This window comes from Genypterus blacodes, unplaced genomic scaffold, assembly GCF_046128005.1.
Source record: "Genypterus blacodes isolate CSIRO-AG114 ecotype Tasmania unplaced genomic scaffold, CSIRO-AGI_Gbla_v1 ptg000037l_1, whole genome shotgun sequence".
Taxonomy (NCBI): domain Eukaryota; kingdom Metazoa; phylum Chordata; class Actinopteri; order Ophidiiformes; family Ophidiidae; genus Genypterus; species Genypterus blacodes.
The window spans coordinates 3,013,060-3,040,458 of record NW_027466850.1 but is presented as its reverse complement, the minus strand read 5'-3'; the positions used below and the strand labels follow the sequence as shown (position 1 = coordinate 3,040,458).

Here is a 27,399-nt window from a genome sequence, read left to right as displayed (position 1 = left end):
TTCAAGAAGTTTGTTCCTGCTCAAGAACACCGATTTCAAATGGTGCTAGATGTGATTTCGTACTCTAAGACACCATCTGAAACCAGTTCCCTGGGGAGGAGGTTGGTCACGTTGGCAAAGACACGTCGCCTTTTGCATTGGAAAAAGTTGAGTATCATATCCATAATTATCCATAAACACCCAATAGCACCTCATTGTTTTAATATCAAATAATGTCAATAAAAACAAACCACCAGGCTGAATTCTGCAATCTAATAGTTGCTACATTATATATGATTAGAACACTAACTTAAGACAAACATTAGAGTCCAAACATTGGAGAGAGAAAAGGGGTGAGAATAGAATGTGATCCTAATGTATCTATACATTGTCGGTTACATTTTATACGGACTATGACTATTATGCTCATTTTAGCCTGCAAAACATTGAGCTGCTGTTTCCTTTGGCCCGTGTTTAGGTGGACTCACAGGGGGGAAGGTGTCGCTCCTCAGCTGGTCAGACCTTTACTGGCACCGACAGTGTGTTGACTGCGAGAAGATCCACCTCACACAGGCAGCAGCTGGGCTCAGCAGTAAGATGGCGCCACCTGAGCCAGACTGAACAAGGCAGGTACCAGAAACAAAGCACGACAACCAATATCTGATAATCATACTGTGGAGAAATGGAGCTCTAAACTCCCTGTAGAGCCGGAGACACAATAGGATACTGTGTCACTGTCTAAAGGGGGGGAGTGAGTGTTGGTGCAACAGGAGAGAAACAGGCCTTAAAATAGGTGAGGATTCATTAGTGTGAAGCAGTGCGTGTGTGTGTGTGTGTGTGCGTGTGTGTGTGTCCATGACAGCAGCGCAGAGTGACTCCAGGCTTCTCAGCTTCGTCTGCAACTCTCCACGTCACTCTAACCGCTCCTGATCTTTGTTGAAATGTCAACACAACACCAAAGAGAATCGATACTAAATCAAATCTAAACGAGCTGGCGTCTATTCGTAGATCTGGCATCTGAAGGTTGGCGTCCCGTTGCCCTGTAAACGGGGAAACGGTGACGCAGCAACCGATCCAAACCCTCGACGTGTCTTTGAGCAAAGTCTTCCTCTCTTGTCACTCCCTCTTTCTCTTCCTCTTCACTACTGCACTGTCTTGGCTTCACGAGCAACCGCACTCACACTGATTGAATACTGATATTTTTTGCCACAGATAATCAATTTCAGTCACATGATGAGTATCACTTCACTGCTTTGACCACAACAAACATGTAAAAGAACCCCACTGCAGTTCTTTCTACAGGCACTCCCACTATTGACACAGAAACCCAGTCAGCTTCAGAGTGTGTGTGTGTGTGTGTGTGTGTGTGTGTGTGTGCGTCGCTGAGCTCCACAAAGCTTCTTTCATCTGCCGTCTTGTTTCTGCTCTTCTGATTCCTCCAATAAAACACAGCCATTGGTTGGACTTTGTCTGCCTCCCTCCTGCTCTCATTCTTTTTACTACAAGCCGTTGCTATTGTCTGCAGCGTCGGCTTTCTGCATCCAAGCTGGGGGTTTTTTTTCTTCCTCCACCAGTCACCTGACCAGCCCACAGCTTTTTAAAGGCACACCGGCGTTTTCACCAGCAAAACAAAAACGACGTATGCAGATCTCGGTTGAATCTACGGCCGTTTTACTCTGACCCCTGAGCGACACACACACACACACACACACACACCCCCACACCAGCCAGATAGTAGTTTGCGACTGAAAAGTGAAAAGTAACAGATTGTAAATGGACACACATCCTGCAGAGCGTCAGCCAGCACAGCTTGTTTGCAGCGTGTGTGTGTGCGTGTGTGTGTGTCACAGGGGAGGTACTGGGTGGGTCGCAGTGGAGTAGGTGACGTATGGTGATGCTGACGTGCCATGTGTGTGTGAGTATGCGAGCATAACAGTGGGGGGTGTGGTACTGTGCATGCGTGCACGTGTAAACAGAGAAGGCGCTTAATCCTCTTAAAGATTAGAGGTCCTAATTTATCAGGAGTGAGTGGCAAACTCATCCAGCAAATGTGTTTGAAAAGCAGCACCTCCCAACATCTGAACCACGGAGGGGAACTATGTCTCGGCTCTGCGTAGCAAGTCAAGTGTTTATACGCTTTGTAAACACTATGCAGGGATGTACTGTATGTGTATATACTGTGTACGGGTGGCAACGAACTCAGACAGCTGCTGAACCGATACGGTGTGAAAGTGGATATTAATACATTAAATGGGGCTGAATTATGATACTGGGGATAAACTGTGAAAGGGAAAAGCAGCATTGATTTAACGTCTGGTCTGATTGTCGCTGTGTCACTGAGGACCTGAATGCAGCAATAATGTCTGGAGAGTGTGAAAGCTTTGATGTCGTCTGTACCGAGCAGATGTTTGGAGATATGAGGACGGAGAGAGCCGGACACCATCCTGTCTGCTGTGGGACGAGACGAGGGGGAGTCCACAGATCGAGGGGTTGATTTACAGCGTCACACTCTCCAGGCTCCCACTATGCCTGCTGGGAAATATCACATATCTTACTGGGTTAGAGAAATGACTCCATGAAGGATGAAAACATGTCTAACGCCTCACACTGACTCAGAATGAAGCTGTATGGAAACACTGCATCTTCGTCACTGCTTCATTCATCCTCCCTGTGCGGTTGAGCTTTTGCAAAGTAGCCCTGGGTGCCATGTAATTCAGCGGAACATTAGCCTTGACTCGCTGCAGATGAACACGACTTCACACTTGTCTATTAATACATCATCTAGTAAGGCTGGCGGTGCTCAGAGTTAATTTTAGCGCTGTCATCTTTCCGGCTCCATGCCACTTCCTATTCTGTAATCCCTGCGTGGGAGGGATCTGTTGTTGTAAAAGTCACTGGGTCACTCACTGGTTCTCCCACAGGGCCTACAGGTGACGCCGGGCCCCCCTGCTGTGAACACGTCTGTCCCCGTCCCCCTTTACGTATCGGCCCGGTCGCTCCAGTCCCTCAGGCCGCTTCTCGTTCTGCTGAATCGCCTTGGCTCCAGCTGAAAAAGCAAGTTTTTGTTTTTTGTTAGTTTTGAGTAACTACGTCTTTGTAACATTCCTGAAATACATCATAATAAAAGTAGGTTGAGCGTATTTAGCCCTCTTGTGCTGTGTGTGTTTGCTTTATGAGGCAGCAGCCCTCATGAAAGAATAGAAGACAAAACTATGGAAGTCACGTTTCCTCCTCTGTAAAAAGTGGGTCACATGTTTCACTGGTCAGCCTCGGAAGACATTATCATAAACGTGATCGTAAACAAATCAGAAAGGAAATCATAGCAGCAGACATGAAAGTGCTGTGATATCAGTCCTGTATCTTCAGACTGCAGGGAGATATTCACTTATAAATCCGTTCCTCCCATGACATTTACCTGTTTGTTTGAAAACTGTGACAATTCCATTCACTTGGGAAACAAGTTCCTATTCAGAACACATAATTAAAGTTGTAAAGGTCCTCTCCCATCATCTCTCTGTTCCCCTCCCTCCCTCCCTCTCGCTCTCTTTTTACTTTTCCCTGACAGTGGTTGAGCCGTTGGTTTAGTCCGCTGCTGATTCATCCGTTTACCAAACACATCCAGTAGCCAGGAGGATGAAGGAGCCTCCTGCTGTTCCGCTCATTTTCACCTCAGAGCCTCAAACACGAGAGGTGAAAATGAGGAGGCTCTTCACTTCATCTCCTCATGCTGCCGTGTAAACAGTGAGAGGCACCGCACCTCCATTAGCTCAGGTCATTAGGAAGGTACAGCACTAACAACGACAGTGACATCACACCAGGCGTGTCAGAGTCCTATTGTTCTCTGGCAGGTGTAGGTTACAAGCTGAGGGAGACAAATGTGCTTAACGTCGCCACACAGTTTTGAGGAATAGGCAGTTTAAAAAGGAAAAGCTATAGAATTGGGATGTTTCTTTACTTTAGTTGCATTATTCATTCTTAATGTTATATTATATTTATATTTTTTTAAATTTCTGCCATCAAAACAAAACTAAGCCAAGTCGCAGAGACTCTACAGGGCAGCGGTGTCAGTGAGGAGCCTGTGTCAACATCCCTGTAAAGCTTGTAGGGGTCCAACAGCGCCCCCTATGTTTGGGGAGTAAGACTTGTTTACATCATATCAAGTGCGCACTAAATGACCAGATTACTATTAAGAACCTTCTAGGCTCTGAGTCATGTAGGAAAGAGTGTTTGACGCCCAAACACAACACTATGCAGTGTCACCATCGTGTTCTTCACTTCTAAGTAACATAGTTTTTGTATTTCCTCGAGAATTACGCACAGTCTCTACATGCGCTCGTCTGTTGTTTGTCTGGAAAGTGTTATTTATATTCGTTTGTAATGTCTTCTAGTGTTTATTATTGAGGCTAATGAGATGCTGAGCGACGGTGCCAATATGAAGTGCGTAACATCTCTTCCTCACGACATTACGCACTGTCCATCTCCTGCGCAGCATCCTATTCACAGTTCTGCCTTCACACGCCATGCCCGCAGCCTCCACGCTTTGTAAACATCCATGTTTTTAAAGAATAAATCGGGACAGAAGTCGAGTTTCTCACCGATAACAACTGCGTCGTCACGCCGCTGTCGCCTTCCAGAAACGCAGCGGAAATTCCCCCTGGATTTCATTTGGTCCTCCTCGCTGACGCAGTTTGAATTTACCTGTTGTCATTCTCGACGATGGAACGAACGCTCTTCGTTTCCAAAACAAGTGTTCGTGTCGCTTCTCACGCACAAGCTGCGAACTTTTATTCTCAGCTCTTCTTTTTTTAAACACTTTTACGTCAGCGCCTCCGGGCTTTTATTCTTACCTTTTCTCACCTAGCAGCAGCGCAGAGTGGATACGCCATCATAGAGGTATTCTCTACGTAAAGTGCGTAGCGTGAGAGCGCAGGTCCCTTTAATAACAAAAATAACTTACGCCTTTATCCAGAGGCTTTTCCCTGTCATGCCGGAGGAGTCTGGTCTGTTCCGGGTGTTGGCTCCTGTCAGTCCAGGTCCCGTGTGAATGGCGGACTGGGAGGTCGCTCCACCTGGTTTCCTTTTCATCCTTTTGGTCGCTATTCTCAGTGTCGAAGTGCACATTTATGACAGTGAATCCCCGAACGATTTTTCCATAGCGCAACACGGGAGCCCCGCCCCTGACACTCCCCCGGTCGCTGATTGGCCGCGGGACTCGCGAGCGTTTCCTCATCGCCACAATCACATGTGGCTGACGCATGTTTACAAACATCGGTGAGTCACATGGTAATGGAGCCTTTTACCGTAAACTACCTCACTTTGACGTAGCTTCCAGATGTCGTGCCGAGAGCCGATTATTTGTTTTTTTTGGGAAGCCACAGGAAAAACAAAACAAAGCATTTTAGAAATCAATTTAAAAAGACACAGACTGCAAAAGCAGGCTTTGAGTCAGGCACCCTATAGATTATGTAAGAGCGTTATGGGATGCGAAAAAAAAAAAAAAAAAGAATTATCACTTTTAATGCACGTTTTTACTAGCTGTTTTGTTCGTATTATCCATGTTATTGATAAACTTGAGATATTCATTGTTTATTTTAGGAGGCTATATAAAGCAACATCTCTTTCCCGGTCAGATCATTATCGGGGAACTAGGAAACCAGCATATAGGTTACATGCTATGGATTTGTCATGTCATCCTGTATGATTCACAGAGTCATAATGAATAGACGTGGTCCTGGCCTTTGTACGATTTCTTTCTAACGGGAATGAATGTAAACCGCGCGTGTGTGTGCATGTGTATGGTTTGATTCGTGGCTTTGTTATGTAAATATTATTGGGAGACGACAATCAAACCAAATCGCCAACAACAAATTGCCAAATCTGCAATGCCTCTGTTATGACACTAGATGGCGGTATAACATCAATTAATTTTGCCTTCTTCTCACGGTGAGTTTGTATCGACCTTAAACGTTTCCTCTAGTCTAGCTCTATGGGCAGCTTAGTGAGGTGGGATCTTTTTGACTAATATACAATATAATGACCTTGGTGTAAGTCGGACACACAAGTTAATATAGATGCATTGAAGGGTATTATTCAAAAGTATTCAGTTTGTTGTTGTTAGTTTATTCATGGGAAATTGTTAAGAAATCAGGATGAGAAAGTGAAGAAAGTGGGGTTGCGTGCATTAAGCCTGTGTTTAGCAGGAGCCTTGGCTGTCGTGAGGGCCGAAATAGCCAAAATGTCATTCAACTGTGTCCGGAGCAGAATGTAGCCCCTGGGAGCAAGCGAGAGACATTTAGTAGCTGTACTCTACTCTGGAGAAGAAACAGATACAAAAAGCAACAATGCACATGACATTTGTTTGTCAATTTCTGTGTCGTTTGAGAATGAAAGTTATGAAAGAAATGTTACACCAACCATATCATTTGATGTCAACATGTCAAATGTACATAGAGGAGTATGTCCTTTCAGCACTCTGAAGGTCGTATTTGGTGGAGTTTCATAGTGAAAATGGGAAATATCTCACATTGAGTCACTGTTGCCAATGATTCAGTGCTACTGCAGGTGTTGAGGTGAAGAGTGAGGTGATGGCCCCTGGGCTGCTGCTGGCATGTCAACTCTGGGTGTGTGTGTGTGTGTGTGTGTGTGTGTGTGTGAGTGTGTGTGTGAGTGTGTGTGTGTGTGGGTGTCTCTTTCTCTCTCTCTCTCACTGCAGATGTAGATGCAGCAAATTTATCTCTACTGTCATTGTGGCTGATGTGACCCTTTTGAACTCTCCTTGTTACCCTCTGACAGCCAACACATGCCAGCTGTAAAGGTTCACATACTGAGCCCACATTGCTGAGGCTTCCACTGTCACTGCGCCACTGCTGTGGAAATGAGTGGGTGCAGAGTTCAACAGAAACATGGTTACAGTGTTTTCTGGTAATAGCTTTGCAGTATGTGGCAGTACAGATCATATCTCCCTCTTATTGAATGCTATCCCTATAACAAATATCACATTGTGAGTTCTTTTGTACCTTCTTCTTCAGGGTATTTTGGATGATGAACTGTTTAGACGGGTTAGTTTAGGACGGTGACCAGATGTTTTTGTACAAATGCAGATTATACTCTTCACTCTTCACTGGCTTTTATCTTGCACAGATTTTCTTCATGTGACTTCTACACACTGATGCCCAGAACTGCTGATCAGTCTATTATTCCCAAATGTGGATGTTGAAGATTACTTACTTTTCAGCCTCTTTACAGATTACAACATACTTTATGTGACTGTGTTGTGATGCATGTCTGTAGATTTCCAAAAGCTTTTGTATATAAATGGGTTTAGATAAAGACGAGACAATAAAACACAAAGTTTTAACAATCACAGTTTATGAGTCAGGCACAGGTACTACTAACAGAGAAAGCAGGCTATTTACACATGCAGTACAATGTGAAAGCAACCAAGAGAAGCTACAATATAAGTTTGATGTTAAAATATCTCATAATAAACAAGGAGATAAAGCCGTCTTGGGAATGCTGAACCTAATGGACTTTATGGCACAATAGATGGTGTTTATCGGGTCACTTTTAAACTCCCAGAGATGCAAAGGTAACAGCAGAGAAAAACAGCATTTATAAGAAACTGTACATTGATTTTGTGAGGGAAAAAATGGCATTTAAACTGCAAAATTAAAGTAGCCTAACCCAGATGATAAGCACCGACAAAGGCCAGGCTCTTAATGCCAGCAGCCTACAGGATTTAGAGGAAACTTTATTTTTAAGGTGACATTTACTCAAGAAGAAAAGCTTAGCAGCATTATTTGCATTCCTCAATAAAACTAAAGAGCATCCGCGCTGCGTGCTGTCTAACATTTCTGTTCGGTGACTACACCTTTGTTTTCTAGCTCCCAAATAAAAGCTAATAATCATAACAAGCAGGTTTTGGAGGAAGTGGTGACCCTGGGGGGAAATGAAGCCAACTCTAATTCAGATTGTTACTGTATTCCTTCAAGGCGTCCCTTTATTGCTCGTTTCATACTATGCAGTTACTATCTAAGGTTTAGCAAGCAGTGAGGCTACAAAAGCAAACAGTTCCTGAATCACATAAAACAGTCAAACAGTGAGTATCAGTCCTTTTTACAATAGTAGAAAACTAGTCTCCTTACATCTGCCTGGCTTCATTGGTTTCATTGCACCACATCTGTGGTAAAAATAGAGCAAACTGTGCTTCTTAGTCAGGAATCAACAGCACCTATTTGACGTTACTTTGGGTGATTCTTGTCCTTTTTTTTTCTACCATGATTGTTACTACTAGACCACAGTCAGGGCAACTACCAGACCTCCATCCATGCCCTGCTGACCAGTCTGATCCAAACACAGCTCCTCGTGGACACCAGCAGGTCAGTGGTCCCCAATTCTTCACATTACAGGCACTGTCATCACAGTCATCAACTTCATCATTGTTGTCATTCGGGCATCCATGGGGATGCAGAGGGAGGGAGGGGTCGGAGAGGAGGAAGAGAAGATGTAGATTATTGGGGTTGATGGATTTGTGTCAGTGTGAGGACAAACTCATTGAGGCAGTGGGTCACAGTGGGTGATAGTTGGGTGGGGGCGGGTGGGTGGGTGTTGGATGAAGGGTGGCAGGTGGTGAGGTGGTTGGATGATTCACATCTCTGTGTCAGCCACTGGGGTCTGGGTGGCAGAGTGTCCGTTAGTGGTGGGGGCCTGGTTGGTCCCATTTTCTGGCGGAGACTCTCCGTTGACGTTGGGCTTGTCGGCAGGTTCCTGGGGCAGGGGGGCAACAGACACGAGTGTGTTGGCCTGGTTCTCCTCATCCACCTGGAAAGACTCAGCCTAAGGGAAGCACACAGACAATACTCAGTACATTTTACGCTATATTAAAATTTTGTCTTTACTCAGAAAAGGGAAGTTTTTAGTCTGATACATGGATGAATTAATATGAATCCATTACTTGCTGAAGCTACATGACCCACTGCTTGTTAGACACAGTACGCCATGTAAGGATATGCATGTGCAGAATGTTAATTGTTTACATGCTTGAGTAATTTACAAGTAATTTACAAGAGATTTACAACTGCATAATCTGGGTATGTTACTATGAGAACAGTGACAGATGGAGCTTTTTCCTGACTTTCTGTACATTGAACACTGGTTGGAATTCATTCTAACAATATGAACTAATTTAGACTAAAATTGCTGTTTTATACCACAAATACAAACATTTAGATGCGTCAAACTAGATCCCTTAAAATTTCAGATTAACAACAAACAGGTGTTACTGAACAGTTTAAATATGAGGTGGCAAACTAGGACATGTGTTTGATTTACAACTGATGTTTTTCTGGGCGTTGTTCAACAGCAAACAAATACATTCCTTAAAATGTGGCTGATGGGGCTGCAGCTATTTGGCCTCAGAGGGGTGTCGGTAATTGTTTCATTGCAGGCAGGGAAACATGACGCAAGCAAGATTTCCTTTTTTCACTCTGCCTCTAGCACTCAAAGATCCAGTCTGAACTGACTTAGACTCTGTGAGGAGCATTAGTCGGATGACAAGGAGTAAAAGTTTTACTTCTATGACAGAGACATTAATGAATTAAAAAATGAGGCGCCAGATGAAAGCGATTTCACATGCTGTTCCATCCAAACATCACATGGGTGTGTCTCCATGTGAAATCTATTTTTAAGATGATTAAAAAAAAGGAAAGACTCAAACCATCTGCGTCCCTCTGGCAAGGAGATAAAACACAAACAGCCTGAAGGACTTTGGGCTGCTTTCAGTTAAGGAACGTGAATCACTTTAACTGTGGACACCCCTGTATGATAACTATACATTTGACCTCAAATCCATATGAGTTTGTTTCAAATAAACATTATCCCCTTTTACAATCTCCATGTTTGGTTTCGTAAGGCCACATTCAGTGCTTAGTCACAAAGAAACAATGAATAACATTTCCTGAAGACAAAACAACATTTTCCCTTGGGATAAATAAAGTTCCATCTTATCTTAAAATGCACTGTGATTGCAATTGCTGCATGGTTTTGTCGAATGCTGAATCCTTTGAAGCTGTCGATTGTTTGTAAACAATAGTTGCAGCCAATTAATCAGAGACACAGAGCAGAAGATGCCTGAATACCAAAGAGTAGCTTCAACTTGCTTCCTCTCTAACAACAACGGTTTCTGTGCCTGAAAGTATGAAGTTAAAAGGGCCTGAAGGCATGAAGTGCCTAAAGAAGATTTGAAGACATTTGAATAGGTATTTGATGGGGATGTTTCAGCTGGAAATACTGAATATTTAGGAAAATATTAAAGATATGAACACCAAAACTCATAGCAATAATGTCCTGAATATTCTGAACAGTTTGATGTTTGAATGGTGTGTGTGGGTTGATGTATGCGGAACAACTTGAGTGCAGAAAGCAGAAGAACAATTCATAGAGAAAAGGACAAAGGTGTCTCTAATCCACTTTACCAGTCTGACTCCTTTGGAGCTCTTGTGGTGGGTCTTCAGGTAGTATCCAGCTACCAGCAGTGCAGCCAGCAACAAGCCAATCAGCAGCAGGGAGACCAGAACCAGTTTAGAGCTCTTTCCCCAATGAGTAACAGCTTCTTCAACACCAATCTGCACAAAAACAGAAATAGAAACAGACCATAATGTCAAACAAATACAACAATAACAGCAGCCAACAACTCCTCACAACTCTCTCTGTTTTTGAATATGAATTCCCTTTATTTTGGTAGCAAAAGTAAAGGCTTTGACTGCTGGTTTAGTGACTTTCAAGGCTGAGTTTGCTTAATAAATCCATTGTGTGTATTTAAGCAATAAGCTTTTCTATGCCAGTGAGTTTACTAGGCAGAGAAGTGAGTGGCTGGCTACAAAATGAATATGTTGTAAGTTTGGTTAGTCTCATTATGGATGGAAATGGAGTGTGTGTCAAAATGGCAGAGAGACAGGGTGAGACGGAAACACCCACGGCTGCACGTGGCTTATTCCCTCAACATGTTTTGCAGCTGACAACTGGATTGTTTGTGAGGCTTTTGTTTGTCCCACACGCTGTCTTCCTAGCAGCTCGAGGCCTGTGAGGAACTGAGGGAGTGTTTCTGGGCCTCAAGTTTGAGTCGAAACCCAGTGTGGTTACAAGTCATTAGTATAGGATTTAGCATTTAAAGACCCTTCTTGTTGGATTATGTGTTTCGCTCAAATGTTCTGGAATGGTTGAAGCACCACAGGGGGGTGTTGAAGCTGTGATATTTTTCTTTAAGGCCTAAAAATGGAATATTTGCATAAACTGAGGCACCAACCGTGTGAAAGAGAAATCAGATCTACAGGCAAACAAACAAACAGGGATACAGTACCTTGTCTTTGATGTTGTCATTGTTGAACATATCAGTCATCGATGCAACATTCTCTGCAAATTTAAAAAGAGTGTTTGCTGTTAGACTGTACTTTATTCCACGGGAAACATGAGGTAGAGAGGCCACTTAACCCTGAGGTCCTAAATGGATTATTTAGTGCTTTTTGTTGCTGACCTTGAACCTGCCCTCCAGACACAAGGATCACTTCTGAATTGTCCTCCTGGTAAATGTCCAGTTTGCAGTCCTCCCCACACAACTGCATGAGAACACTGGCAATCTTTGTCCTGCTTTCTTCCTGTAGAAATATCACAAGAACATAAACTCTGACATCCTGAAACCTCAGTCTCGCATAATTCATCAACAAAAACATCTGTGTGACACTAATGTGCAAATTCCAAATCAATCACAACTCAAATCTCTCTACATCATCTCAACACGTCACCTCAACTATCATGTTCCATCTTCCTCTCTTCTGCTAATCCCTCTCCAGATTCCATCACCTTCTATCCAATAAGGGTTGTCTTAGCCTTGTGTAGCCGGTGTAATCTGATCCAGACAGGATTCACCGCACTGCAGGAGCCCTTTATTCCAGTTAAGGAGTCGAGAGCGTTCGTACTTACTGGACTGTACAGCATCATTATGTGCACAACACTGTAGCCTTGAACCGGACCTGAGTCTACTAACGTATCTGAGGGCTTTTCCATCACGTGAATGAATGTGAATCTCAGCTCAGATCAGGAATTCCAGGTGTCATTACTAAACTAATCCACTCCTTAAACAACATGAATATAAATATAATATATAATGTCAATCCCTCTGTGTTACATTCCTTCTGATTGAGCAATGTTGTCCTGATTGCTGTTGGTTTTGCACCACTGGGATCTAATTTGTTGTTAGAGGTTTTAATCTTGTTTGAAGTATGGCTCATTGCCAAATGTTTCTTTCTTTCTTTAAATCCATATTTATATAAGCTGTAAACATTAAATGCTGACATTTTTAACATTTCTAACCTTAATCATGCCTTACAAGCTTGCCTTTACCATCTCATGCTGTCTGGACAAACTCAAACCAGCCTGCAAAGTTGCTGAGAATATTTCCAAATGTAAATAAGTAAATGAAAGTGTTGATTGATGACCTGTGAAAGTTGTAACGTATTGGGTTTGAATATTTAATGCACCAGCTCCATCTATTGCCATAAGACTTCCCTAACTTTGTTACGGTTCATGAGGGAAACCTTGAGCTGAGTTCTCAAGGGTAGAAATAAGGGAAACCATCCACTGTAGTTAGTTATTGGGCTGGATGCAAGAAATTAAAGTGAAGTTGATGTCTATCATTTAGTAATACAGGTTTTAGTGTTTACGTATGTTTCCTATTCATTTTTCAGTTAACAGAGCTTGAGTTGATTCATTATTTAAGAGCTTAAGTACAACAAGGTCCAGATTTCTACATAGTTGTGATTCCTGTAAACCTCAAACCTGCTACCACGGCGTTCTGAAGAATCTGGGCATTGCTTAACACAAACACACCCACACACACACACACACTTTACTGCCCCTGGCATTTATACATTACAGCTGTGGTGAGCCCACCCTTTGACAACCCCCACCACCCACCCACCCACCCCCTACACACACACGCACACACACACACACCAACTCCTCCTTCCTTCCTCTGACGTCACACCACAGATCGCACTCAGACTGACAGACACAAGTTTATAAGCAGACGTTAAAGAAGCAGAGCGTCTCCCTGTAACAGTCGGTGCCTATTAAGAAGGAAACATTTCTTGCTGAGCTCGTATTTAAAGATCTAATGGCCAACTGGGAATAGCATCACACTATTTTAGAGCCTATTTTCTTTGTGCACTGTGTGTGTGTGTGTGTGTGTGTGTGTGGGGATATGATGGTTTGTGTATTGCTGCAGGATCATTTGGCCACTGAGAGGCTCTTTACTGTCTCTCTGTTGTCTAAAACCACTACAATTTTATCTCTAAGCAGCAGAAACTATTTTTGTCACATTATCAGATTTTTACCCGACATCACATAGACACCGATTGGCACATAAAAAAACAAACATAGAGAAGAATAAGACGGAGCTTAGTGCAGTCTGAACTTACACAGTTGGAGGGAATCTTGAGCTTAAGACTGACAGCATTTTTGTCCTGGATGGACTCTTTAGTGACACAGATGACATCATCCTGGGAGAACGGCTGCATAGAGACACAAAGATTACACATTAACATGTTTTATGCCTCCAAATATGTAGTAAGTACAGTATACAGAATGCACTGGATGGACCATACCTGCTATTCAAACTTGGCTTACAGCAAATTTCGAGGCAAGGATGGATGAAGAACTCTTATACGCCCTTATATAAGAGGATGTACTTGACTTGATATGTAATTCAGGACCCCCTTGATGATCCCTAGTGACTTATCTCACCTTTGGTACGATGTTTGGACCGTCACCCCTGTCTGGCTGAGGAGCCGGGGTCTCAGCTTCAGGTCTCTCAGTAAAGATCTGAACAGTGAACGTTGCTGCTCCATCTGCTGCCTCCCCTGGTGCTGCAGAGTCGCTGCCTTCAGCCTCTCCTGCCTCTCCTTCCGCCTCTGGAGTCGGGGGGACTGTGGGCTGTTCAGTGATGTCTGTAGGGCCCACAGTAGGAAAGACTGGGACTTGTGGATCCTCTAAAGAAAAAAACAATTCCACCTGAATGGTTAGTTTGATAGAAATGTTGTGTTTCCCCAATGCTGATGAGATCTCAGCTCATTCATCGTTCTATAGAGTAAACATAAACAGTTCTTTTTCCAAATCAAATCCGTATACAGATTGCAGTATTTAATTTGATGTTTCCTACCGTCAATCATGTCTCCTCGTACGAATTCCTCTGCTACCACGGGTGCTGCAGTTCCTGTGACGACTTCCATCTCCTGTGCTGTGACGCCATCTGTAAAACACAGAATCACAGTGAGCCTATTAGTTTGCTTTCTACTGCACTTTTCACTGATGCAACGTTTTGGCTTCCTCAAGTCTCAATTTGTGGATGAGCTCCAGAGTCAAACGTTTGCTCAAGGGTGGTGCAGTCACTCACTAATTGATTTAAGGTCAGACAGAGTTTTCAATTAGTCGCAGCACTGTGGAAGCGGCTGTAATTCATAACGCACTGGTGGGGTAATTCCCCTCCACAGGCTGAGCAAACAAACCCTCCCTCAGTACGAGTCTGCCTGCCCGTCCCCCACAGGCACAGGTGTTATAAAGGGAATATCTGTCAGCTCATACCAAACCAACAGAGTCATCCCCGAATAGAACCATAAATTCGATAATAATAATAGTAATAGATAATCCAAGTATCAGTGATCTTAAACTGGAAATTGATTCAACATACAGTACTATGTATTTAAGGCTTATTTTCAGATTTGATACACATCATGACATCATGTGAGGTAATGTCAGCATGCTCAACTTCTCCAAAATAGACTGTCTGTGATTCATTAGTAACACAGAACAATCATCTGATATTGATTAGTCTTCCTTTCTCTGGTTGTAGCGATCACTGCTGTTTAGTTTAGGCAGGTTTGTAATTTTTGATTCACTGCTTTAGTATTTTATGGCTTCCCTGAAGGCAAATCAACAGTCAGAGCTTAACACAGATTGCATCTCTTGTATCTAGTTGTTGGAAATGGCAGATTAGCTCAGTAAGAGAGACCTTTTAAGGTGATTCTGCAGACGTGATGTATTGACTTTGTGATGTAATAAAGAAGATGGCAGCTCTAATGGTCTCGTGAACTCCTGCAGTGTGTGAGAGCTCTTTGATGCACACAAAATGAGATTTCGTCGTGCCCCTATGGCCTCTGTGGTGATCGTGGATTAGGTAATGGATGTAATTGCAGTAGATACGCAATGTTGTGACCCATGGCCACATCGGGAAGTAAATTCCTCTGAAATGAAATCCTCCCTGCCCTCCCTCAGCTTTTCAAAGGACCCTGTGGTTTCAATGACTCATAGTACGATACGCACCGATGAGACATAAACAATAAAAATGGGTGAATAAGTCTCTGAAATGTACTCCTGTTCCATCGAGCCTGTGAAGAGGGTGAACATCTACAATAAAAGCAATATTGAAATGTGGCAGGCGGGCTATTGAAACAGGGCCGCTATGCCATTTTCCATGAGCAACGCATCAGTTTTGGATAACAGTCTGTGATAAATTACCACGCCATTAAATCAACCACTCGATATGATGTGTCAACTCATTTCTGCGGTAAGATGCCTATCCAACAAAGACACATTATCCTGGGTCAATGTTGACACTTCTGCATTTGTGTGCTAATTCTAAAATATGCCGCCACACCCTCCAGTTGTCAGGCTAATGAGCACAAATTCTTTATTGCTGTAATTTGCTCAGGTCAAATTGCAAGCAGCTAATCCAGAAGCCAAACCAGAATACCCAGCATGCATTCTTCTTAACCAGATCTCTTTCTAACAACAACAGCATGACCTCACTCTCCAAACATTCCCATAATGCCTTATACCTCTCCAGATCTCATTACTTCTCACTCTCACTATGTCTTGCTCTGGTTGCCAGATTGTTTTGTTATCCAGCTCAAGTGGGCTAAACTTCCTCCCAGCTGAACCAGATGTGCTCCACTACTGCCTTTGTTTGGATAATGAGTGGATTATAATGAATGTATCTCTGGAATTTTTGTTCTTTCAAGATTTTGTTTTACAGTTGAGAAGATCTGACATGTATATGAGGGGAAAGTGCTCAAGCAAAGGAGGGTCGAGGCTGATCGTTGTGATTTCTTGCACATTAAAACTTGGCAAAAACTCCAAAATAGGCCCCTAAATCAAATGAAAACATGATATATTCCACCTTTTTTAATCTTCCAAATCTACTTCTTTCACAATAAAAACAGGCAAAGGACAGAAAAATCAGATTAGATTCAATTTCTCCTGCAAATCACAGCCACCGTCACAATAGTTGTTATCTATGATTGATTAGTTTAGGCTGTTTTGTGTGTATATAACATACAACACACATACTGTATATTTGTCTTGATTCATTATACTGACTTAGTTTCAGCTCCTTTCTCTCTTCCGTTACCTTGGTCACATCGTCTTGCTGCAGCCTTTCACATTTCCTCATCGGCCAGCACTTGTGATTTTCACACAAAAAGCGTGGATGTTCACACAGTGGTGTCATTGTAGCACATGTCCACAGATTTCCATAGTTAAGTCACAGTGACAGATGGGTGCCACAAGTGTAGAATAAACATCCTGTATGCCACACTAGCAGGTGGGTCAATAATCTCCGTGGAGGTCTCCTTGCGTGTTTGCAGTTAGCAACTGTCCATCGCAGCTGTCTGTTGTATCTACTCAGGCCGGATACGGCTTCTACACCTTGATACTGGTTGAAGAAATGGGGAATCGCAGAAACATTGCAGATACGGACCCAACCCAAGTCAAATCTATTGTAGAAGAAAAGGTGAGGGTTGTTGGCGGCTACAGCGACGGGTCAAGAACTCCCTAACGTTGTCTATCTGTCCTGAGACCCCTGCCCTCCAGCCTGGAGCCCCCCAGCTGCCATCCCTCATCGTCTCTGGGTGGTCTGTCTGTTTACTCGACAGGACAGGATGAGGTTCAGAAACGGGGAGACTGTGCTCCATAAATCAACGTTTCTCATACAAATGTGACAGACAGGAGTGCTAGACCGCAGAGATGTGCCGTTTTTGCCCCCGTGATGACTTCCTGTCATCGGGTCAGTTGTTCCAGACTGGAATGTAAAACTCTTGTCAGTTTAGATGTAAAACAAAAACAGTGGCCGATGAGCATGTTAAGTTTCAGTATCAGTTCAGAGGGCGGAGGTGTAGAGTGATGGCTTTAATGGAAGAGAGTAGAAATTGGTTTCCAGAGAGTCGTGCTGGAGTTGTTTCAACATCATTTCCATGTGTAAGTAGCAGACGTTTGAGGGATTAAGGAATATATTACGTCCATACTGTTAAAAAAAAGTGAGTGTTTGACTGGACCCTTCACAAATGATGTCATGGCACCACTGGAAGGCCTCTGAAAGCTGGCTGCTGGATTTGTGCGTGTTCAGCTTGTTCTGCTGCTCTGCCAACACAGCAAACGCTTGTTCATCTATATTCATTCTCAGCCATCACTCCTCTCTTTTCTTTTCTTTTCTTTTTACAAACAAAGAAATTCCACTATTTTACTGCCTCTCCTGTCCAATGTTTTCAGTAATAGCACGATATTGGTGATTATTTGTTTTAGCTTGAATTCAGACGTAAAGGTTTCAGGTTTCTCTGTCTGTTATAAATCAGACTTACTTGTAATTTATTGAGTGTAGTTTCACAACAGCCATGAACTCCTGCTGCACTGCTAACTTTGATTTAGCATGTATGCACAGCAGAGAAACGGCTCCCTCAGTTCATCGCCGTAACCTGCACCTTTGTGTTGTCGTGGAGTCTCATGGCTGGCACACTTTCTGACAGTGTGACCTCTCACCCCTCTGTCCCCTACCCCCCACTCTCTCACTCCACAGTGACCACACTTAAGGATGATTCTTCTACGTTTGTCCACAAATCCACGTTGCCTCTTTTGCCTTTGTTCACCTTGTGATACACACCAACACCCACACACACTTGTGGCAACCCTATCAGTCATCGGTCGTGTGTCCTGTTATCACTGCACAAACACGGTGAGGCTAATGTAATCATCCTAATCAGCCCTGGCTCCAGATGTTATTCAGCTTAGACTCTGACTTCATTGCTCTCCTTGAGATTTTCCCACCAGATTCCTCTGTGTGACTGCTGCAGTCTGGATATCCTCCACCCCTCCACCCCCCATCTCCTGGGACTACTGGATGGAGGAATGTGGCCGGCTTTGGAAGAAGACAAGCCGGCAGTTCCACGCCCTCGCCCCTCCCTCGCCCCCCTCTCTGCTTGCCCCTCGCCCAGTCACGCACAGCTCATTCCAGGCATCCGCAGAGGTGAGAGGAAGGTCTTGGGCCATCACACCTCCTATGCAATGCATCTTAATGTAAAGCGACATGCCGAGGTGTATCTTCGCTCCTATTGCCACAAAAAGCCGCCCCGTGTCCTATTTGCATCCTGTAAATGTCCCTCTGTGTGTGCGTGCGTGTGAGATAATCCATTCAGCGACGACGGGTTAATGTTCCTCACATATCCTCCGACAGGATATACAGTATGTGAATGTCTTACACAGTGAGGAATGGGTTGGGGCTGTGGGGAGGGGCGTCATAGCATGAACACACACCCTCATAACCATTCCACACCATGTTTCCCTCCCGTGTTTGGCATAACACCTTTCTAACCTTCTCTGTCTCACAAAATGAGACATTTAGGACTCAGGAACAGACTGGAATGACATAAGGTGTGTCGCTGTGCACCTTAATCAAGACTCACCGCTATGATCCGCTCATTGGATGTGTGATTAAACTCTTTATATCCTTAACTAATGTGCTCAGCCTTTAATACAATATGCTGCTTTTAATTAAGCTAGTTATCGTCAGCGGTCGGCAGAAACCTCAAACTCAAATCTTAAACAGGATCTAATAAGACTTTGTGTTTTCTACATCTGTTTAAGAAGAAAGAGAAGCTGCACTAACACTCCTGTCATGTCTGCTGGGGAAACCTGAGCGTGATTTCGTACAAAGAGACAGAAGGATGAGAGGAAGATGAGTCCTGGTAGCCATGTAGAGGGGGAGAGCACAGGTGTAGCTAATAACATGAATAAAGGCTGTGTTTCTTTGAGGTCCAGGCACCTGCATGTAACACAGGCGCAGTGTTATTGGTTACACCTGCTTGCTACAATGAATTGTTTGTTGTGAAAAAGAGCGAACACAGATTCATTATGTTACATTTAGACGTTTAGCAAATGCTTTTATCCAAAGCGACATAGGTGAGATTAGTCTAAAGAGAACAACAAGAGTAAGTGCAGTGAAGCTAAACTCCGGTTGAACAACAGGGCGTCGGTGCCAAGAGGCCCTGCATGGATTTAATCAAAACACTGCACTGAATTTTCTTTCTTTCAATGTACAAATGGCGTTCAGGCTGTTGTCTTAAAAACGATCTTTTCATGATTTCGAGGGTCCTGCTGCTCTTGAAGAATCTGAGTGTGAGAGGTAAGAGCTGGCTCAGGAATGTGACATCGGAGCCTGGTCCCTTCGGGTTGAATATGCTCTGCAATTCAAGCCTCTTTGAAACAACATACTGCTGACCCCTCTGTCTCCACTCTCCCCCCCTCCCACTCCTGTCACAGCGATTAATGGCAGAACCGAGCACGTTCCCTCTTTATTGGCTTAAAAGCAGATGGACCTCATGGTTTCAATCAGGCTCGTGGAAGCGGCGGCAACTTCAGCCGTCGCTGCCCATCTGCAGCGTTCACCCAACCCAACCCTGCAGCCACTGAGGCTGCTTATCCACCGCATCGTGCCTGCTTCTGGGGTCCACATTCAGGAAACATGACATCTGCTTTCAATTGTGAGAATTATATCACCCCCCCAACACACACACACACACACACACACACACACACACACACACACACACACACACACACACACACACACACACCCCACACACACACCCCTGAGCCTGGCTTGAGGGTATGCAGGTAGATTGTGCAGTGTTGAATTCATTCGTCATTAATAAGTCAACTTTTTATCTAAGACTGATCTTTCAAAGCCTTTTACCAGATTACATGGATACAGAAAAAATAAACAAACTGCACACTTAAACACGACATTAAGACGTTGACGCTGATGTGCACTTAGTCACCGGCCAAGGATTTCTTCTCTCCTTCTCTTCTCTCATTCATCTTTCACTTTCATGAAGAGTTTGTTCATGCGATTTGCCAGCTGATACTCAGGAATCGACTCTTGCTTCTCCTCAAAATGTTTAAATGTTTAAAACAGACGTTTAGGCATCATTAATATGCCTTAGGAACGACATAAAAAAGGCAATTTGTTATGTCATCAAGCAACTTTGTTTAGCTATAGAATGTCAAAGCTTAATGTATTTGAGGAGAAACAGATACCGCAGCATCAAAGACAGGAGAATGGAAAAGGTTCAAAGATAGAGCAGTTTGGAACGAGCTGGGTGGAAAAGACGTTTTCCTTTCATTAGGAGCACAACAATACAATCCAACTGAATGAGGATCCTGAGATGTAGGCTCAGTTTAATGTGTGTGTGTGTGCGTGTGCGTGTGTGTGTGTGTGTGTGTGTGTGTGTGTGTGTGTGTGTGTGTGTGTGTGTGTGTGTGTGTGTGTGTGTGTGTGTGTGTGTGTGTGTGTGTGTGCGTGTGCGTGTGCGTGTGCGTGTGTCCATGTGTGCGTGCTGGCATTTACGAGTCACTCTGCTCACTTGACTCTGGGACTTGGCTCAGTTTCAAGGCCGACTGAGCTTTTTTTTGTCGGTGTAAGAGAAGCAGGGCCGTGTTGTTGTTGTTCAGTGATTATTTGGAATCTGTTATTTCAGTGAGCAGCGCTAAACAATGATTTTCCTAATTACAGGCTGTGGGGTTGGCACGGGCACCGTAGCTTGGGCAGGGCTGCTTGCTTAACTAGAGAACCTCCTAAAACCGCTGCACAGGGCTCTGCAGGCCCGACCTGCATTACAATTGTTTACCAGTGTAGCTTTCAAATATGTAAACTGAGGACTTTCAAGAACAGAAACTACTCCAACACGCAGCCAATCATGTCACAGATCCTATAGCAAATCCCTGCATCTTTAGCTTCAGCCCTGCTTCCATTCTCTCCTCAGGGGATTTCCCACTCATGTTTCTGATCTCTCTCCTGCCAGGACCCCCCTCCAGGTCGTCTGGGCAACCGTTACGCTGGCTAGCATCTGTGAATCTGCTCTGACCTTATCATCACGCTGAAGCTGTACAGTAGGTCCATCTCTCCTCCACTTACATAACTCTGCCAGGCTTTCATATCCCAGGATGACAAGACAATTTGTCAAGAAAACAAAAGGCTTTCCAGAGATTTTTAGAGATAAATCCTTTATCCTGCCATGGAAAATAGATTTACTAAAAGGGTCTAATATTTCTTTATTCTTTAATGCTCTCAATTCATTTTCTTTGACATATTTAGTCAATATGTGCTATTTCAGATGTTTGGAGTTGATGTGTGTTGTAATTACGGCTCATTTTCCTGACATTCTTCTTCTCTCAGCTTCTGCTTCCTCTGGCTCAGATTCTATAGGTCGCTGGAGTTTCGACACACAGATATATTCCCCAATTTTCCACCTGCACCTCACAGCGGATGATGTCATTTCCACACGCCATATTCCCCAGAACAAGACACGAGGTTTGAATTAAACAATTCAGCGAGGAATTCATTTCCACAAGAGGCAGCAGTGTATCAGATGGCCGAGCTGCAGAGTTTGCTTCTTCTCTCTGACATCTCGTTTGTTTCAATTTCAACTTGTCTTGGTTTTGGCCTCGACGCGATGTTAACACTTTTCTTTTCCCAACAGTTGAAACGTTTTTGCACTTATGTTTGTCACACTTAGTTTCTCACTCAGTAATAGAAACTTGATACATTTCTGAAGCTGATTTATGAATCATACATGTGTGACTCGAGTGTAACATAAGGCTAAATGTGCTGATTGCCTAGTTTACTCTTTGTTTTGCTTCAGTATTGGTGCAGATTTGGTACTATACTACACTAATACTATAGATTTCATTCATAATTCAATTCATTTAACAATATAAGCCTATGATTATCGAAACATAAGCAGTTCTGCAATTGGCCCAAACAAATACATCATTAAAATCTATCAATCATTTTGGTTCAAAGTAAATGTAACCAGACCAGATGTGTGTACTGATCATGACCCAGCTCCAGGGATTCAAAGGGGAATCATAGAATCACACAAGAGACAAAGTTAAGCTCTTAGTAACCTTTTTTGGCCAATCAAAGTTAGCTAATGTGAGGATATTGATTGTTTCAGATTGATGGTAGATAAAAGTCACATTCCACTTTATCATTTCATCTTTCCTCTCTGATTCCTCAACTGTATCAACACAGCCACACAACCAAACACACACACACACACACACACACACACACACACACACACACACACACACACACACACACACACACACACACACACACACACATACTTTGACTGGACTCGCGTTACCACCTGCTAAATATAAATACACACATTTTTCAAAGGCCGGGAAGATCATTGGAATCAGGTCAATGAAATAGGGAGCATAGCTTCAGAGGGAGATTCACACTGAGTTACAGAAGATAAAGAGCAGCTTTCACTGTTTTGGCATCACAAGAATGAGATGATAACGTGAAATCATCGCAGAAAATCTCTGTAATTCTGCACTTAAAGTTGAAGCTTCTCCCTCTTAAATGACTCCGTTGTTTGCCAAGGTTGGACTCCAGAGAAACTATTTCCTGTCGGCACCTCTCTCCCGAACACGCCCTTAAAATCTCACACGTTCCATCTTTGTATTCAAGCATTATGAAAGCACGTTAGCGTTCCAGGGTCTAGAAAGGTTGTAGGGTTAAAACCTGGATTCAACCCAAGCACCATTCAAACAAAAAAGCCCAGTCCCTCCCGCCGCACCTCCCTCCCTCTCCCCCTGCAGATGGCTACGCTCTCTTACAAGTTGATTGAAACGCTCTTTTCTTTTGTTACCTACCGTTTAAGAACGTGGTGATGAGAAGCAGAGCCAAAGTCAGCGATTTGCCGGGCCCGTTGGGTCTCTGAGCGGGAGATGCTGCCATTCTCATCCTGTGCGCGCACACGTCCGGCGGGTGTGGAGAGTGTGTGAGTGAAAGGGAGGGAAAGGAAAACAGAAAAGGGTTAAACTGGCGAGCGGGAGTAGTTTAGGGTTTCCCTGAGCGGGACGTGCTGGATAAAGCACTACTTGTGTTCTGTCAGTTTTTATACAGCCCCCCCTCCTCCTCCTCCTCCCCCTTCTCCTCCTCCTCCTGACTGGCCCAACCCTATACCCCTTCTTTCACTGGTTACTTTAACCCTTCATCTGTGCCCCCACCCCTCTTGGAAAAGCGAGGCAGGAGAAGAAAAGAAGGGCTCTTGTTGGTAAAATGTGTGAGTTCAAAAATATATGCTGCAAATTCCTCTCAGTGTTGATGCGAATGTAAGAGATGAAACATGTGGCTGTGAGGGTGTGGAGATGAAGATTATTTAGGAAATGTGTGGTTGAATAATGAACTCTGCCTGGATTGAAGTGATTCACTCCACAATTAAAGGTGATCTGGACAATAAGCTGTGACACACTGCTGCTAACAGGCTTATGGAGGAAGACTGTGCCACAGAGTATCATGGCCCAAACAAAGGTGCCCTCTATTATTATGCTAATTGCATTAATCCATTCCAGTGGCCTGAGTCCCCCAGCACTCAGCAAGGCCATCAATCAAAACCACCGCCGGTCCACTAGTGAAGACACAGCAGGATGCACTTTTCACACTTCAGCGGGCTCCTGAATGCACCGCCTCCCTCCTGCAACCCTGGAGCTCTGCCGCACTTTTGTGAGCTCTTCTTCTTGTAGTTCTCAGGCTCGCTATACATCGCACATCTGGAACCACTGGTGAAAGTATGCTTAATGACTGGTAAGAAGGAGACGCCCCCCGCCCTCCATCAGAGACAAAGAAAAATGTAACAACAGCCAGTCGAGAGGAGTCGACGCAAACTGGAGAGCTCCTACTACAACTTACAACGGTCTTGAAATCTGACACCGGCTCCGTTGCCCAGAGTCCCTTGTCCCTGTGTTGGCCCCCTCCTCTCCTCCTCCATCACCCCATTTCCTCCCTGTTCCCCCTCCCCCCACCTTTGCCAGACCCCAATCAAATGCTCAGCTCAAACAGCAGGGCCTTGAGGTGGACCATGGGACCCTCACTGTGTCCAGATGAGCTTTACCCAAAAACCACCACAGCTGGACAGCAGCACTAATGTGAACGTATTCATCAGACTGCGATCTGGATTTCTACCACTCCAGCCCTCGTGAATCACAGCTTCCTGACAAACGGCAGTACGAAACAAAATAAACCTTGAACCCTCAACTCAAAGTGGCCAGACAATGCTTGACAGTTTATTTATGTTTAGTCTTTCATGTTTTCTCCCTGCGAGAGTTTCACTGGACTGTCACTGGATTCAGACGCAATAACAAAGCTCCATCACTTATCTTCAGGCCCCCGTCCAGCCCACTTCACTTATCTGCTTGTGACGCCAGCGAGGAGCATGTGTCACAGCGCCGTGGCAGCAGACCAGCGCAGACAGCGACTGCGTCCCCCTCAAGGCCTTCAGAGAGACAATCTGGAAGACATTTCTGCCACTGGCACCCTGTGATTTAAAGCTATAGTTCTGACTTCATACGGCTTTATTTGTTTACAGTATATTGACTGTTCTGCACATCTGTTGCAGGTTACGCAGTTTGAAAACACGACCTCCCTCTTGCTTTCAGCAGCGGCTCTGTTTCTTGGGTAACAGTCGTATCTGCAGCAGTGTAGCTTTGGTGTCGTCGCTCTGACCTGTTCTGAAGGCTGCACTTTGTTAATTCCATGTTCGTTACACACTCCGGTGCGTGTGTGTGTTTAATGCTTTGGGAAATGTATGACTTTGGGTATTTAGGCGACCAGGTTCCATATCATAAGAGACGTGTTATAGATGTCCGTGAGGAGTTCCCTCTGGATGCACCCTATAGTTTAGAGACCGCAAGAATGCTGAATCCCTGCCAAACGTTTTGTGAACATGCAATGTTTTTCTCATGCATCCTCTCCTTCACTTTCTATTCCTCTCATTTTCTTTTCTTTTTCTCGCTCACATCCACACACACACACACACACACACACACACACACACACACACACACACACACACACACACCTGGTTCCAATCTGATAGAGAATATAGCAGAAACAAAGCTTGTGGATTCGCAGCCACAGACGAAGAAGTGAGTAGAACACATTTCTAATGAGGATAAATCAGAACGTGTTTGATCAGAGCGTAAACGAGACGGCGGCCTATTAGCATCATTTAGTTTATTTGGCTTCTTGACAGCTTTGTTGAATTTGTGCCAAACTGTGTCAATTAGTATGAAAGCAGCAGCTCAGGCTCGGCTCATCAACTTGAAACTGAAAGGCCATCGGTGTTTGAAGTTTTTCATTTTCGTGGTAAAAAAGGAAACCATTTGGCTGCTCTAAATGTCAAAGCTGTGTCATTACCTGCAGGGCTCATTAACAGAGTGTGTCAGACAAAACTTTGATTTTTTTTTTCACGTCATTCCATGGGAAAAAATTTATTCAGCCAAGACTGCGTTTCACAAAAGCTCAACACATTTGTAAATTGTCTGTGACTTGTTTAAAATGTAAATGATGTGTGTACCAGCGGTGTTTAAAAGAGGTGTGTGTGTGTGTGTGTGTGTGTGTCTGTCTGTGTGTGTCTGTCTGAGCAGAGCTGCCAGCAATGGATTATTTGTAGGAGCCCCAGGCAAGAGCTCAGAACAGGAAGTTGTAAAATAGCGATTCTCCTAATGTGACCATCTTTTGTGGGGAGAGAAATTCCTGCCCCCCCCCAGATGAACAATATGGCTTTAGAGGTTCACTGTTTGGGCACAAGGAGGTTTGTCATGTGAGAAAGGTCTTCACTCTGTAACACACACGCTTATATACAATATTTACTGACTCATTCTCTCTGGGATATATTCTAATGCAATCTTTATGGAGCTCTGGGAAGCGGGAAACTGTAAATCCCCGCTGATTGGCTGTGTAGGAGGGAGCCTGTGAAGAAGTGATTTCATAAGTGCAGGAGAGGGAGAATGAGACGGAGGAGAAGTGAATGAAGAGTTGGGAGGGGAAGGAGGGGGAGGAGGAGCAGTGGGAGGGATTTCATTTGAAAAAAAACTACAGCAGGAGTCAGCGGTTACATCTGCAGGCCAAACGTGGAGGGATGGAGACAAAGGAAGCTCAGGATCCATCAACTTACTGCCTCCCAAGGCAAAATGTGTGTGGAGGACGTTCCTCTATGGCCCAGGAGTGAGTATGAGCATGTCATGACCTCCGCGTGACTCTGCTCGACTCCACAACCTCCACACACGTCACGAGGCTGCAGCACTGAGACACTTTTTGTAATTGACACTTACACACTTTGCTCTGCTTCTTAGTGCCTCACATGTTCTTCTTCTCTGTTCTTGCTGATGCACAAAGTGACTGAAGGGAGAAAGCTGACGGGTCCTACAGCCACATGAATACGTTCATGTGGCTGTATGTTGTGTACATTGGCTTTATGTTTGAATGATAGATGTTCCACGATGCCACCGAAAGAAAATAGAGAAACTAAAACAAATCCAGCTCCCAGTACATCCCAGAAAGGAATTAATTTAGAGAAATAAATTTGAGTATCATGCCATCAATGTAGTCCATGGAGCACTAATTGCACAGATCCCCATACTATAGAGATAAATACTGTATATCATTATTATGTACAGGAGTTGGACTGCGACCAATACCCACGTCTTGCATGTGATAGTACGTCTGACCAGAAGATGGCGCTGCTGGACTGGCGAGCTGTCCAGACCAGTGGACATTTGTTTCATCAAAGCAGCACCTTCATCCTTTCCTTCATCATTTCCCTCATTGCTTCATGTTTCTGGTGGATCTGAAAGCTTTTTTTTTTTTCAAACCTGCACATAATGTAAGAATTTAGCAATCTGGGGTCATAACTGTCTTCATCACTCACATCCAGAGCCTGCAAGAGACCACTCACCACCGGTGGACACCAAGAAAATAACAATGACAAATTAACAAAATGGAATGGCGTCATGGATGAGCTCATTCAGTAAATCCTGACAGAAATGTTAGATAAACGTTAAACGGTGGTCCTCTGGGGTTTACAGAGCGCCGCCATCAGGGGGGTTTAACGAGCCGGACAGCTGTCTTTTGTCCTTGGCAAAAAACAAACATGCCTTTTTGATCTCTTCACTCTGATAATGGAACTTGCATTTAATTAAATGAGGAGGGAGATTGATGCTCACACCCGGACCTCCGCACACTCA

The 27,399-nt window shown here is 44.1% G+C and overlaps 1 protein-coding gene and 1 long non-coding RNA gene across 4 annotated transcripts; both read right to left on the bottom strand.

The window, feature by feature from the left end:
* Positions 1 to 161: 161 nt before the first annotated feature.
* Positions 162 to 5,136, bottom strand: LOC142996168 (uncharacterized). Of its 3 annotated transcripts, XR_012961740.1 has the most exons (4): positions 4,937 to 5,136; positions 2,887 to 3,025; positions 2,377 to 2,508; positions 164 to 596 (listed from the first exon to the last, which is right to left on the bottom strand). It is a non-coding gene; the product is annotated as an uncharacterized LOC142996168 (long non-coding RNA). The 3 variants fall into 3 exon arrangements; XR_012961739.1 differs by having other exon boundaries at positions 162 to 2,511; positions 4,937 to 5,133; XR_012961738.1 differs by having other exon boundaries at positions 162 to 2,508; positions 4,937 to 5,130.
* A 2,194-nt stretch (positions 5,137 to 7,330) lies between these two features.
* On the bottom strand, positions 7,331 to 23,986 carry LOC142996436 (uncharacterized). Its single transcript, XM_076147436.1, has 8 exons — positions 23,026 to 23,986; positions 14,192 to 14,281; positions 13,777 to 14,021; positions 13,452 to 13,544; positions 11,510 to 11,630; positions 11,336 to 11,388; positions 10,452 to 10,601; positions 7,331 to 8,814 (listed from the first exon to the last, which is right to left on the bottom strand). Exons 1-8 carry the CDS (start codon positions 23,114 to 23,116, stop codon positions 8,626 to 8,628), a joined length of 1,032 nt encoding a protein of 343 aa, XP_076003551.1. The 5' UTR covers positions 23,117 to 23,986; the 3' UTR covers positions 7,331 to 8,625.
* Between the last annotated feature and the right edge of the window lie 3,413 nt (positions 23,987 to 27,399).